The 15,972-nt window shown below is 40.5% G+C and overlaps 1 protein-coding gene across 6 annotated transcripts in view; it reads left to right on the top strand.

The window, feature by feature from the left end:
* The first annotated feature begins 279 nt into the window (after positions 1–279).
* MAP3K19 (mitogen-activated protein kinase kinase kinase 19) overlaps positions 280–15,972 on the top strand; it is a 53,084-nt gene continuing 37,391 nt past the window's right edge. For 4 of the 6 annotated variants that reach the window (XM_055261984.1, XM_055261988.1, XM_055261987.1 and 1 more), the window contains exons 1-2: positions 280–332; positions 3,152–3,267. In XM_055261984.1, coding sequence (XP_055117959.1) covers positions 311–332; positions 3,152–3,267 — 138 coding nt within the window. In that variant the 5' untranslated portion in view covers positions 280–310. Of the gene's footprint in view, positions 333–1,436; positions 1,510–3,151; positions 3,268–15,972 lie in introns of those variants that run through there. The other 2 variants (XM_055261981.2, XM_055261985.2) reach the window with 2 other exon arrangements.

Raw genomic sequence — 15,972 nt, 5'->3', positions numbered from 1 at the left:
GGGATGGGAATAAAGATACACAGCAAATTCCTTTTATTTAAAACCTTGTAAAATTGTCATCCTCTATTCATACATTTTGAAATCATTATTATCATCCCCAAACTACATAAGATTACTTTTTATTTATTTGATGTAAATGTTTTCCCTCTCATATTAGTTTTCTTTTTTCAACAGATTCAACTAAATAAACTTTAATGTTGATTCTGTTCTTCCTAGAGATCCTAAACTTTGTGATTTTAGTGGAAAATCAGCGATACATTATGTGTCACAAATAGAGAGTTCAAAGAAACAGCAGCTTTTGGACATTTTAATGAGTTCTATGCCAAAACCAGGTAAATACTTTCACTCCACATGCATAATTTCCCAACCCAAAAATTCCTGTTAGAACTGTTTCTTTTTCTACATGTGTTTGATGGATCCATTTAAAGAAATCAAGTCCACGGCTATTTATGGAGCAGTGACTCTGTACAAGGCCCATGACTAGGTGCTCTGGGGGATGCAAAGAAGTCTAATGCAAGGTTTAAACTTTTGAAAATATACAGCATGGTCAGGGGCACATCACATAAGACAGAGAGAAAGAGCTTGCTGTAAACCTGAAAGGGGAAGAGGGACTTACAGTGGTTCTTGAAGGCTGGATAACTGTGGGAAGGTTTGATAGAGGTGGGAAAAGAGTCCAAGCAAAGACAAAGAAACAGCCACAGCAAGAAGTATAATGAAAAGTGTGCCACTGAGCAGCGTGTGACTTTGTGAAAGCTGCCCGACTTTATTGTTTGATTCACTTTCTGTTTGAAGCTTCGAGGGCAGAGGACAAAGCTATACCTAAGAAGGTTTCATGAAGGAGGTGAGACTTGATCTGACCTTTGAAAAAAGGATGCAATTTGATTTTGTGGAGCAGAGGCCCCTTGCTGGGAGCAAGCATGGCTTATCCCAGGGGCAAACAAGAAACTAGAACTGAAAGTTCATGTCAGGGAAAAGAGAAACAAAAGGTCAGATACATAAAGAAACTGGGTCCATGGAGGGGAGAGCCTTAGATGTCAGGCTGAAGGACATCACTTTTTTTTTTTTTTCAATAAAACAGACACTAAAGAATTTTAAGCCAGAGAATAATGAAAGCCATGTTTTAGGAATATTAACCTATTCCTATCGTGTTGGCTACATCTGAGAGAAAAGGCAGGGATCTCCATTAAGAAATTATAGACGTGCCCATATGTGTGATGGTAAGAACTAGGGAATGAGTCCTTGGGTGGGGCATGAGAGTGAGCCTGAGAGATGCTGGGAGTGGTGGGTCTAGGAGACATTGTGGAAGAACAATTTACAGAACTGCGAGATGTGATGTTGACAGCGGAGGCACAGAGATAAAAGCTGAGAAACTTGAGTCAAAGATGACTAAATTTTAAGGCCTGGAAAGTGCAGGAGATGGAAATACAACCAACAAAATGGGAGCACATCAGAACTTTCAAGTAGCAAGTTTCTGTAGGACTGGGCTTGTGGGAAAGGACTTGTTGAAAAGTTAGTTTGGGAGCCCTCTACAGAGAGGAGATTGTGAGGACATGACGGTGGGTGAGGTCGTTGAGGGACTGATGAGAGTGAGAAAATTGCAGAGGGCTGAGCCGAGGAGGTGCACCCATAGATAGAGAGGAGCGGTGGGGACATCAGGACTCAGAAAGTGAGAGGAGGAGGAGGAGGAGGAGGAGGAGAATCAGAAGAGAGTTGCCGGAAGAAAGGAGCAGGAAACAATGTTAAATTGGAAAAGAGATTACAAAGCAGATGTGGTAAGGATGTGAGACGTTTCAATGGCAGGATGTAGGCAGAAGATAAAGTGCAGAGAATAAAGAAGGAAAATATGATGAAGAAATGGAAGGTCTGGGTATAGATCACTTGTTCAATTTTGTTTCCACTACAAGATAAATGGAGGAGCACTGAAAGAGGGGGAGTTTTTGTTGAAAGAAGCCAATGCTTATTTGAAGAAGCCAGGATAGCAGGAGGGGATACATAGGAGAGCAATGTCCCTAGGGTACAAACTGGGAGTCTGCTGTTTGGTGTTAGGAACTCTTGTCCGTTTAATGTGGCTTTAATCACTAGAAAGGAAGTGTGCTCAGAGGAACTGAGTGTCTTTGTCCTGGGCAACTGTAAAGCAAATGTGATTTCCAGCTCATCATTAGGGTTTCACTTAGCAACTTTGCCTACCACAAACCATTAATCCCAAACATTTGAAGTGATAACTGTTGATCGCTATTAATTTAACTTCATGATTCACTCGCTTCTACAAACTAAAGAAGAAAGTTTGAACGATCTAAATTTTTTAAGTTATAGGATGGTCTGTAAGGCCCTGTATTGCTCTGATTTCAGTTGTTAGCCAAATTGTGCAGAAATTATCTTCAATCCCCAAGAAATAACTTCAGGGGCTTCAGGGCAGTGTGCAGATTCAGAGAAAGAAAATCCAGTATTGATTGAGCCGGCACTAAGTCTTCAGTACCCTGAAAAATACATGGTAGTTTTTCAGGGTTTAGTTGGAAGAGGCCAAGAAGCATCTCCTAATCTTCCACCAGTAGAAGTCCGTAATGATGGGTCATCCTCAGGAAACATGGAAGACGGATGTCCTTCCTCTGCACAGCTCTGGAGAAGAGGGTTCCCTAACCTTGAACTGCTGATGGCTTTAATGATTAAAAAGTTCTTACTCATGTCACAGCACCCTACAGAGGGTTTTGCAATGACGATGTAGACATTAAGTATGAGGTGACTGGATTTAAGTTGAACTAAAATCTGACTCTTGTTAAGTTTTAATTTCTCAGACGGCTTACAATTTGGTGGGTGCTTAGATCAGATAGGTTGATTGATTCACCCTAACTCTCTAAAAAATACTTCACTTGCTCAAAATCTCAAAGTACCTGTTTGATTTTTTTGTCCCTATGTAATAGCAGTTACCATCAAAGCCTTAAAAAAAAATAGTAAGCCATCCACTCTGTGGACTCTTGTCTTCACATCTCTTCTTGTGAAAATTAGTGCCTGAAGCTTCATCAGGATCCCAGACCACTATTTCAGGAAAATCTTTGACAAAATGGAGCTGATTTTAGAACATAGAGCTAGATCTTCCTTTGAAATTGCTGGAGATGAATCTTATCAAAACATACTATTATGTTTCTTTTGATAGAAAGACATGCTGAGTCATTGCTTGACATTTGTCATGATACAAACTCTTCTCCAACTGATATGATGACAGTTACCAAAAATCAAAACATCATCTTGCAAAGCATCAGCAGCAGTGAGGTAAGAGCCTCCCTTTAAAGAAACAACAGAGAGCCTACGCCATCTCCTACTTTATTTGTGTTGCTTGAATACTTCGTAACACTCATATATTACAATTTTATTTTTAAGTGTAATCATAAAAAAGCACATTTGGTAAGACACTCTTCTGAAAGTTCAATCTCAGAGCAGTAATTAGCTAGTAAACTCTGAGACTCATGCGTAACGTGTGTGTACACGTGTGTGTGTGTATGTGTGTGTATGTGTGTGTGTCTTAGTCAGTTCTGGCTGCTGTAACAAAGTACCATAGATTGGGTAGCTTATAAACAGAAATTTATTTCTTACAGTTCTGGAGGCTGGAAGTCTGAGATCAGGGTGCCAGCAGGTTTGAGTCTGGTGAGGGCTGTCTTCTGGACTGCAGATTGCCAACCTCTCATATGCTCACTTGATGGAAATAGAGCTAGCTAGTGCTCTGGGGTCCCTTTTATAGGAGGCACTTATCCCATCATGAGGACTCTACTTTCATAACCTACCTCCCAAAGGCCCTACCTCCTACTGCCATCACATTGGTAGTTGAGATTTCAACATACAAATTTTGGTGGGACACAAATATTCAGTTCTTTACTCTGGGTGTGCCTGCCTGTGTGTGTGTGTGTATGTGTCTCCCGTACCACAGAAGATTGTTTCAGCTGAATCCATACTAAATAATCAAATGTACCTTCCTTTTATGTACATTAATATTGAAAAGGAAGTCTAGGCTGGCCGTAGTGGTTCACACCTTGTAGTAGTCCATTTCACACTGCTATAGATACTACCTGAGACTGGGTAATTTAAAAACAAAAGAGGTTTAATTGACTCAGAGTTCCACATGACTGGGGAGGCCCCAGGAAACTTACAATCATGGTGGGAGGCAAAGGGGAAGCAGGCACATCTTCACAAGGTGGTAGGAGAGACAGAGAGAGTGCAGGGGAAACTGCCACTTTTAAAACCATCAGATCTTGTGAGAACTCCCTCACTATCACAAGAACAGTATGGAGGAAACCGCCCCCATGATCCAATCACCTTCTACAAAGTCCCTCCCTTGACATGTGGGGATTACAATTCAAGATCAGATTTCCTAGGGAACACAGAGCCAAATCATATCACACCTGTAATTCCAGCAGTTTGTGAGGCTGAGGATCTCTTGAGGCCAGGAGTTCTGGACTGGCCTGGGTAACAAAAAGAGACCTCATCTCTACTAAAAATAAAAAAAACTAGCTGGTTATGATGGCACATGCCTGTAGTCCCAGCTACTTGGGAGGCTGAGGTGGAAGAATCACTTGAGCCCAGGAGTTTCAGGCCGCAGTGAGCTATGATTGCACCAGTGAACTCTAGCCTGGGTGACAGAGCAAGACCCTGTCTCAATTTTTTAAAAAAGTAAAAGACAGGCACAGTGGCTCACACCAGTAATCCCAGCACTTTGGAAGGCCAAGGCGGGTGGATCACCTGAGGTCAGGAGTTCAAGACCAACCTGGCCAACACAGTGAAAGCCCATCTCTACTAAAAATACAAAAAAATAGCCAGGCTTGGTGGTGGGCACCTGTAATCCCAGCTACTCCGGAGGCTGAGGCAGGAGAATCGCTTGAACCAAGGAGGCAGAGGTTGCAGTGAGCCAAGATTGTGCCATTGCACTGCAGCCTGGGCAATAAGAGCGAAACTCCATCTCAAAAAAAAAAAGGAAAAGAAAAGGAGATCATTAATCTGATCATATGAAACCCATCATAGGGTACCAAAAAGGAGGTGCCCCCTCGTGGCCCTGGTTATCATCCTGTCTGTGATGAATGACTTTACAAAAAGTCCCCTATAGTACAGTAACAGTATTAGTAACAAACATTGCAGCCCATAGAAAACTGTGGAATGAGACCCAAGATGTCCAACAAAGTGGCAAAAGTGGTTGCCTACAGAGAGAGAACTGGAGACGCAATTTGCACTGTGTACTCATTTGTACCTTTTGAATGTTTATAAAAATTAACATATCCCAAATAAAGAGCCTACTACTCTATATTTTATTGGTTAAAAAAAAAGTCCAAAAATTGTTTTATTTATTTTGAGATTGAGGTCTCATTCTGTTGCCCAGGCCAAAGAGCCCTGGCATAAACATGGCTCACTGGAGGCTCAATCTCCCAGATTCAAGCAATCCTCCTACCTCAGCCTCCTGACTAGCTGGGACTGCAGACACATGCCACCACACCCAGCTAATTTTTAAAATTTTTTGAACTCCTAGCCTCAAGCAATCCTCCTGCCTTGGCCTCCCAAAGTAGTGGGATTACAGGCATGAGCCACCATGCCCGGCCCCATTTCCCATTTTCTAATTGGATTATTTGCTTTCTAACTGATAGGTTTAGAGAAGCCTTTATATATTCTAGGTATATGCTTCATAAAATATTTTCTCCTAGTCAAGAAAATAATTTGACTTGTTTTTTCATCCTTTTAATGTTTTATTAAAAAGAAGTTTTAAATTTTGATAAAAAACAACATCCATTTTTTTCTTTATGGATCATGATTTTTGTGACTAAGTATTGTTCACCCAAGCCTAGGTCACAATTTTATCCTATGCTCTCTTCTAAAAGATTTATAGTTTCACATTTTACGTTTAGATTCATAATCCAATTTGAGTTTTTTTTTTCTTTTTTTTGAGATGGAGTATCCCTTCTGTCACCCAGGCTGGAGTGCAGTGCCACGATCTCTGCTCACTGCAACCTCCGCCTCCCAAGCAATTTTCCTGTCTCCGCCTCCTGAGTAGCTGGGATTACAGGTGCCTGCCACCACGCCTGGCTAATTTTTGTATTTTTAGTAGAGATGGGGTTTCACCATGTTGGCCAGGCTAGTCTCGCATTCCTGAGCTCAGGTGATCTGCCTGCCTCGGTTTCCCAAAGTGTTGGGATTACAGGTGTGAGCCACCATGCCCAGCGGAATTTGAGTTAATTTTTACAAAATACAAGGTTTAGGTCGAGGTACATATTTTTGCCTGTTGTTCCTCTGTCATTTGTTGAAAAGACCATACTTCCTCCACTGATTTACTTTCACATCTTTGTAAAAAAAGAAAGAAAGAAAAAAGATCTGGGCCAGGTGCAGTGGCTCATGCCTGTACTCCCAGCACTTTGGGAAGCCGAGACAGTAGGATCACTCAGGGGAGGCAAGAGTTTGAAACCAGCTTGGACAACATAGCAAGACCCTGTCTCTACAAGAAATTTAAAAAATTAGCTGGGCATGGTGGTGTATACCTGTAGTCCTAGCTACTCAGGAGGCTGAGGCAGGATGATCGCTTGAGCCCAGGAAATTGAGGCCTCAGTGAGCCAAGACCATGCCACTACTCTCCAGCCTGGCCAACAGTGGAGAGGCCCAATCCCTTTAAAAAAATATATGTTGAGCTTCTTTCTTCAATTAAACTACTATCAGTTCTTTTTTTTTTTTTTTTTTTTTTTTTTTTTGCTGTTTTTGCCCAGGCTGCTGGAGTGGAATGGCTCAATCTCGGCTCACCGCAACCTCTGCTTCCCGGGTTCAAGTGATTCTTCTAACTTAGCCTCTGGAGTAGCTGGGATTACAGGCATGGGCCACCATGCCTGGCTCATTTTGTATTTTTAGTAGAGACGGGGTTTCTCTGTGTTGGTCAGGCTGGTCTCAAACTCCTGACCTGAGGTGATCTGCCTGCCTTGGCCTCCCAAAGTGCTGGGATTACAGGCATGAGCCACCGGACCCGGCCTAAACTACTATCAATTCTAAGATGTGTACTTTGTGTTTTAACCTCTTTGAAGTCAGACATCTTGCAATTGTCACTGTCAAATTGGTACTGTTTTTTCATTTTTAATGGTACATAAAACAACAGTGTAGCTTTTAATCAAGGACATCTTAGATTTAGTGAAACATGGTAGGATACATTGCTAAACCAAAGTCGCAATATAAGATGTCAGAAAGTGGATAGAGAAATGAGAAATGATTTTGCAGCATGGAGAATGGTAAAAACTAATTTTCCAGAGAAAGGATATTAATGAGAATCAAGATGATGTACTGCAAAGAACCATGGAAAAACCCAGGAATTAGAGGCACCAGGTACTGCAGACGTTGGGAGTTAGCATGAAGTTGAAAAACAGGAGGGTTTGGTTGAAAATGTATACAAGGAGCAGAGAGATCCCCAACATTCTACTTCCACTCTGTGTAACTACATCACTACTCCTTCCCCACCCTCACAGAAGGCAGGAAGATTTGGTGGAGGATTATTTGAGCTGGAGGAATTCTGGACTTAGTAACAACATACAAGGTGAAAGATAGGAATCAGGTCTCAACCTGCAGGCTTAAGTCTGAATATTGACAGAGATTGCATCCATCCTCCTTCCCCACCTAGCTCCCATATGGCCAGCAGCCCGTTTATACTACTAAGCCAAAAGACTAGAAGATTCTCTTCTGGAGATTTAATAACCCCAGAAAATAAACCTACTGATACTGACATTTTTAAGTTCCCTGAAACAAAAGCATTTCACTACCAGATTAACCCCAGTGAAGCCCACCAACAGGTAAATAGCAATATACATAGAGAACTTCTAGTCATATTTTTAGTGTCTCTTTCTTAATATGAAGAGCCAAGATAGCCAAGGGTCACCAGGTATTTGAGGAAAGCCTCCAATATGAAAAGTAGCATCAAAACAACAAGGAATGCAGATGACATCAGGAGCACAAAGAAATGAAGGGGAAGAAATAGTTTTAAAGGGAGGAGAGAAAAATAAAGAAAAAAAATGTTATCAGAACCAAATGATATGAGTTTTCAAGTTTAAAGCACCCATCACTGCAGGACCCATCATTGCAGGACAGTGACTAAGTAAATTACCTTAAAGTATTATGAACTTTTAAAGCACTGAGGCTACAAGAGAATCCAAAAAGTTTTCAGAGAAAGAGAGAGAGAGATAATATAAAGGATGGGAAACTAGAATGGCACCAGATGTCTTAAAAATACTATTGTAAGCTACAAATATATGGAGCTACAAATATATGGAGCAATAAATGACCTCTACACTGACAGTAGTAAAATATTGATGAAAATTTTAAAAAGACTTAAATAAATAGAATGATGTAACATGTTAGTGGATTGGAAAATTTACTTTTATGATGTCAATTCTGCCAAATTAGTTTGTAGATTCAGCACAGTCCCAATCAAAACCTAGCAGGTTTGTGTGTGTGTGTAAATTAACGAGCTGATTCTAAATTCATATAGAAAGGCAAAAGGCCAAGAATACTGAGGGCAATATTGAAGAACAAAGTTGGAAGATTTACACTACCAGATATCAAGTCCTATTATAAAGCTAAATCAATTAAGGCAGTGTGATATTGCTAGAAATATAGATAAATCCATTACCTGATTTATGACAAAGTTCATGCTGCAGTGAAATAGGAGAAACAATTTTCAATACATGGTTCTGGGTTGCATGGATAGTCATGTAGAAAACAATACATATGTTGACCCCTACCTCACACCATACACAAAATCAATTCCACATTGATTAGAACAGCTTACTGCAGCCTAGCATTCCTGGGCCCAAGCAAAACTCCTGCTTCAGCCTCCTGAGTAGCTGGGACTGCAGGCACATGCCACGATTCCCGGCTAATTTTTTTCAATTTGTTTTTGGTAGAGATGTGGTCTTGCTTTGTTGCCCAGGCTGTTCTTGAACTCCTGGCTTCAAACAATGTCCCTGCCTCATCCTCCCAAAGTGCTGGAATTATAGATGTGAGCCATTTTGCCTGACCACACTAATGCTTTTGAAAGAAAATGTAAGATGAAATCTTTGTGACCTTGGAGCTGGCAATAATTTTTTTTTTTTTTTTGAGACAGAGTCTCACTCTGTCACCAGGCTAGAGTGCTGTAGTGCAATCTCGGCTCACTGCAACCTTCAACACCCTGGTTCAAGGGATTCTCCTGCCTCCTCCTCTTGAGTAGCTGGGATTACAGGCATGCACCACCATGCCCTGCTAATTTTTGTATTTTTAGTAGAGATGGGGGTTTCACTATGTTGGCCAGGATGGTCTCGATCTCCTGACCTCATGATCCACCCACCTCGGCCTCCCAAAGTGCTGGAATTACAGGCATGAGCCACCGTGCCTGGCCAACAATTTTTACAACAGAACACACACACAAAAAAAATGCTTGCCATAAAAGAAAAGTTAATTAAATGGACTATATTAAATGAAGCATTTCTTTTTATCTAAAGACATCATTAAGATAATAATAAGCAACTCATAAAGTGAGAAAAGATACTTAAAATGTATGTATCTGACAAAGGACCTGCATTCAGAAAAAATTTAAAAACTCCCACAAATTAGGAACAGATAGGCTAATAGAAAGTGGGCAAAAACTTGATCAGACACTTAGCAAAAAAAAGATGTCTAAATGGCCAATAAAATATATTAAAAGATGCTCAGCTTTTAGTCATTGGATAAATGTAATTTTAAACAACAACATGATAACACTGCACATCCACAGAATGATTACAATTTTACAAGTTGGGAAATATCAAGTGTTGACAAGGATGTAGGGCAACAAGAACTTTCATGCACTGCTGATGGGAGAATGAACTGTTAGAATAATTTAGAAAGCTGTCTTTTGGTGTCTTTTAAAGAGAAATATATGCATACTCCATAATCCAGCAATTCTGCTCCTAAGTACATACCTAACAGAAATGCATCATATGTTTACCATAAGCTACATATTATAATGATCATAGCAGCACTATTATAATAGCCCCCAAATGGAAAATACCCAAGTGCCTATCAAGAATAGAAAGGATACATAAATTGTGGTATATTCACATAGTGTAAAACTACACATAAATGAGAATGAGAGTGAATGATCTAAAATTACATGCAAAAATACACATGAATCTCACAAATACAGTGTTGAGCAAAAGAAGCCAGACATAAAAAATTAAATCCTGTATGGGTCTATTTATATAAAAACAAAAGGAGGAATAACAAATCTAATCTATGGTGTTAGAATTCAGAATAGCACTTGCATGAGAGTGTTCTTTGGGGATATTGGTAGTGTTCTTTTATTTGATCTGGGTCCTGGATACACAAATGTATTTGGTTTATTAAAATTAATCTATACACATATGGTAAGTGAACTTTTCTGAGTGTATGCTATACTAAAATCAAAAGTAATGGAAAAGGGGTGGAGTAAGGAATGTCTTCAAATATCTGACACACACACAGAAGAATATGGCTTTCAGCCAGGCATGGATGTGGACACCTGTACCTGTGATCCCAGCTACTCAGGAGGCTGAGATGGGAGGATAACTTGAGCCCAGGAGTGTGAGACCAGCCTGGACAACATACCTTTCTTTTTTTCTTTTTTGGAGACAGGATCTCACCCTGTCACCTAGGCTGGGGTGCAGTGGCCAGTGGCATGATCACAGCTTATTGCAACCTCCTCCTCCCAGGCTCCAGCAATCCTCCCACCTCAGCCTCTTGAGTAGCTGGGACTACAGGCATGCTCCACCAGGCTCAGCTAATTTTTGCATTTTTTTTGTAGAGTTGGAGTTTCACCATATCACCCAGGCTGATCTCAAACTCCTGGCCTGAAGTGATCTGCCCACCTCAGATTCCCAAAGTGCTGGGATTACAGGTGTGAACCACTGGCCCGGCTGAATATGGTTTTCAAACCAGGATTCTATGCCCAAACAAACTCTCAGTTAAGCATTAGAGTTGAATAAAGACATTTTTCAGACACAGAAATCTCAAACATATTACTTCTGATACACCTTTTAAGGAAGCTACTAAGTGCTGTATTAAATTGAAAAAGTAAATAAAGAAAGAGGAAAAAATAGGATCTGTGACTCAGGGGATCAAGAGAGAGGAGTGAATCATTGGTATAATGAAGAAGGCAGGTTCCCAGGAGTCCAGCTATGTAGCAAGTCTAGGAAACAAAGAGCTCAGATGATTGGGGGATTGGGGTGGGGGCAGGGAGCAGGACAGAGGAGGGAAACAGAACAGATATATTGTCTGATAAATTTCACCAAGTGGAGAGTCCATTGTAGGTTGGGAAGATTTAGGCATTTAATAAAAAGACATAAGAAAGTAAATAAAATAAACCAACTAGAAATTTAAAAACCAAGGAATGAGGGGAAGGAAGGATGAATAGGCAGAGCAAAGAAGATTTTTTAGGGCACTGAAACTACTCTGTATGATTCTATCATGGTGGATACAGGTCATTATACATTTGTTCAAACCCATAGAATGTATAACACCAGGAGTGAACCTTAATGTTAACTACGGACAACTGTAACAAATGTACCACTCTGGAGGGCGATGTTAATAGTAGGTGAGGCTGTGCATGTGTGGGAGCAGGGGGTATATGGGAAATCCCTATTCCTTCCTTTTTTTTTTGAGATGGACTCTTACTCTGTCGCCCAGGCTGGAGCATGATCTTGGCTCGCTGCCACCTTCACCTCCTGGGTTTAAGTGATTCTCCTGCCTCAGCCTCTCGAGTAGATGGGATTACAGGTATGCGCCACCATGTCTGGCTAATTTTTGTATTTTTAGTAGAGACAGGGTTTCACCATGCTGTCCAGGCTGGTCTCAAACCCTTGACCTTAGGTGATCCACCCACCTTGGCCTCCCAAAGTGTTAGGATTACAGGTGGGAGCCACTGCGCCCGGCCTATACCTTCCTCTTAATTTCTCTGTGAACTTAAAACGGCCCTAAAAATAAAGTCTATTCAAACAAACAAACAAACAAACAAACAAACAAACAAACAAGGGTTTGGGGATTTGTTCAGGGAAAATAAAAAAACAGTTATACAAGAAAGAAACCATAATCATACTACAGTACAATTGTACTACTACATAGTACAATATCCTCATAATCATAATTAGCCATTGACTATTGATTTAACAACAAAGAAGGTAAATGGATTGGGAGGATGGAGGCAGGGCATAAGAATATTAAATTATTAACTACCATAATAAGTCAATAGATGATGCCTCACTTTGATGAATCAAGAGACAGCATGATAACTATGCAGAAATATGGAAGAAAATACCAAAAGAAACAGCTAAAAGTTTGGAAGTGGTTGCCTCTGAGGAAAACAGTGACTGTTTTTCTTGGTATAAAGTCTTTTACCATTATTTGATTTTTTTAAATGTGCAGTTTAATTTTGATAAAAATCAAGTGAAAATTAAAAATAAATGGTTAAATCAAGACTTCTCTGGGACATGGGATGGGATGAGCTACCATGGAAACATTCCTTTTTAAATCCTATTTGAATATTTTAGCTTTGTGCATTTATAAATTTTCTAAGTAGTTTAGTCTGCTTCCTACAAAAGTGGAATTTAGTACCCTGGTTCCCAAAAAGGGAGTGATTCCCAGCACCCACCTCCCACCCCTCCCACCCTAGGAGGTCATTTGACAATGTTTGCAGACATTTCTGGTATCATCACTGGGGGAGAATGCAACTGGCATCTAGTGGGTACAAGCCAGGGATGCTCCTAAACATCCTATCAGGCACACGACAGCCCCCACAGCCAAGAATTATCTGGTCTTGAATGTCAACAGTGCTGAGACTGAGAAATTTGCTAGGTTTTGTCACAATATTGAAGGTTGCACTGTGTTTGGTTACTAATATTATATAGTAATCAAAATAAAATACCTAGAGACAAATCTTTAAGGTAAGTGTCATGCATAAGATATTGATAAACAAAAACATACTTTTTATTTTTTATGGTCTGTTTAAGCAATTTTCTTTTTAAAAGGACTAACTATATCACTTCATATTAGTACATTGAAATAAATGTTTAAAAAAATTTTTGTAGAGATGGGTTCTCACTATATTGCCTAGGCTGGTCTCAAACTGGCCTCAGCCAGGTGTGGTGGCATGCAACTGTAGCCCCAACTACTTGGGAGGCTGAGGCAAGAGGATCACTCAAGCCCAGGAGTTCACAGTTACAGTGAGCTATGATCACACCACTGCACTCCAGCCAGGATGACAGAGTGAGAGTCTGTTTCTAAAAAACAAACAAACAAACAAACAAACAAACAACATCAAACTCCTGGTCTCAAGAGATTCTCCCACTTCTGCCTCCTAAAGTGCTGGGATTACAGGTGCAAGCCACCGTGCCTGATCAGTACATTTTTTGAGGCAACTTTAAAACTTTTTTTTTTTTTTTTTTCAGACAGAGTCTCGCTCTGTCGCCCAGGCCGGAGTGCAGTGGCTCGATCTTAGCTCACTGCAAGTTCCACCTCCTGGTTCACGCCATTCTCCTGCCTCAGCCTCCGGAGTAGCTGGGACTACAGGCACCTGCCACCACGCCCGGCTAATTTTTTGTAATTTTTAGTAGAGACAGGGTTTCACCGTGTTAGCCAGGATGGTCTCGATCTCCTGACCTCGTGATCCACCCGCCTTGGCCTCCCAAAGTGCTGGGATTACAGGTGTGAGCCACCGCGCCTCACAAAACTTTTTAAAAAAAACTTTCATTAGGTGTTTTTTCTTATTGTAGCTGAAATAAAGTTTAAACTCCTTTTTGAGGGAGAAATGGACTTTTTCAGTATATTTGCCTTTTCTTCCCTAGTGGTTTAACTGGGGTTTAAATCTCTTTCACTCTTTTCTTTAAATGAAAGCTTTGTTTTCTTTTTGGTTGTCTGAAATAGGTTTTTATAGTTTACAGATATAAGCAGCTGCCTTGCATGTAGGACAGCTCCAGAGAGGCTCGTTATAGACTCACCCAGTCATCTTTTTTCATCTGAGGAGAATCTTCTTTCACAATTTTATTATAGGCCGGATATGGTGGCTCATGCCTGTGATCTTGGCACTTGGGGAGGCTGAAGTGGGAAGATCCCTTGAGTCCAGGCATTCGAGACACTCCCAGGCAACATAATAAGACTTTGTCTCTACAAAAAAATTAAAAAATTAGCTGGTTATGGTGGTGTGCGCCTGTAGTTCCAGTTACTTCCTGGAGGCTGAGGTGGGAGAATCACTTGAACACAGGAGTTTGAGGCTGCAGTGAACTATAATTGTGCTGCTGTATTCCAGCCTCGGCGACAGAGTGAGCTCCCATGTCTCTAAAATATAAAAATAAAAAAATTTAATTGCGTCTGATTTCCATCGTGCCTTTACCTTCTGTATGTTCGGTATGCTGTTGTCTGCAGGCTAGAATGCGATGCTCTATTTCTCATCCGTCTATCAGCTCCCGTGGTGTTGTCAATGGTTTATGAAATCCATCTATGTTTGGGACTTGCTATTCTGATGTATTCCCTCTTTTACTCACTCCTAGGTGACACTATTTCAATTCTCCTCCTTGTGGCACCCAAGCACATCTTAAAGTCATTGCTGGTTAGATTTACAAAATAAGTTAGAAAATTCTGAGCTGTTTCTGTTTGAGTCTTCACTTCCATCATCACCTTCAAAGTAGATCTTATTCCCTACATACTTTTTGACTGTGGTACTTATGGTTTTTCAGTTTATTCCAGGGTATACATTTTTGTCAGGTACTTATAGGGATCACACATCTTTTATTATTATTTTTTCTATGCAAAACTTACCAGTTAGGTTTGAGTATCCTTTCCCTTTATTTTGCTCGTTAATTCTTTTTTTTTTTTTTTTCTGGTTCTTGTTGAAATTCATTGTTTCAAACTTTTCATGCTAACAAGATCACAGAGTGGTCACAACCTCTGGACCCAGATTTCAGAGTCTGGGTGTGAATTCTGGCTCTGCCACTGGCTAGCTGTGTGACCTCGTGTAAGCTACTTAACTTTTCTGGGCCTCAGGTATAAAATGAAGATAATAGATCCTAACTTTAGAGTTGTGAGGATTAAATTAGTTAACCCATTTACGCCTAGTGTTCCATTATTGGAACGGTGAGCTTGTGGGGGTTATTTATATCCCACTGCTCAAGGTCATTGCAAAGGCCTGATTTTTCACACAAAAAAATTTGCAACCTCCGGGATAAATGGGTTAATATGTGTAACGCATATAGAACAGTGTCTGGTACTATATATGTAAATGCTAGTCATCATTATGGATTTTGTAGGTGGGTATGACCACACTGCCGGCTTCCAACTTTTCCTACAGCACCAACTGACAAATGAACTGAGTAGTTGAGATTGACCACAGCCCAGTAATCAACATGGAAACTTGATGTGAGAACCTGCTGTACGACTAACACTTCCAAATGAAGGCTGCTGTTTTCTCAAAGCTTAGCATAAAAATTTCACCGAATCACTGTAATTAAATGAAATGGTAGAAATGTGTTTTGAGGTCTCTTAGAGTGTTCTAGACTAAGGATCTACACAAAAACTATATATAATACTAAAAAAGAAAACTTCAGATGACCCATAAGCATCTAAAACTATCTCCAACTTTTCTATTAATCAAAGTATGCACATTCAAACAACAATAAGAAGACCAATTCCATGTATTACATTAAATATAATAAAATGAAAAGTCAGCCAGACGTGGTGGCAGGTGCCTGTAATCCCAGCTCTTTGGGAGGCAGAGGGAGGTGGATCACCTGAGATCAGGAGATCGAGACCAGCCTGGTAAACACAGTGAAATGCCATCTCTACTAAAAATACAAAAAAAAAAAAAAAAAAATTAGCTAGGCATGGTGGCGGGCACCTGTAACCCCAGCTACTTGGGAGGCTAAGGCAGGAGAATCGCTTGAACCCGGGAGGTGGAGTTTGCAGTGAGCCGAGATTGCACCACAGCACTCC

This window comes from Symphalangus syndactylus, chromosome 22, assembly GCF_028878055.3.
Source record: "Symphalangus syndactylus isolate Jambi chromosome 22, NHGRI_mSymSyn1-v2.1_pri, whole genome shotgun sequence".
NCBI lineage: Eukaryota > Metazoa > Chordata > Mammalia > Primates > Hylobatidae > Symphalangus > Symphalangus syndactylus.
This window is presented reverse-complemented; position numbering and strand designations above follow the sequence as displayed.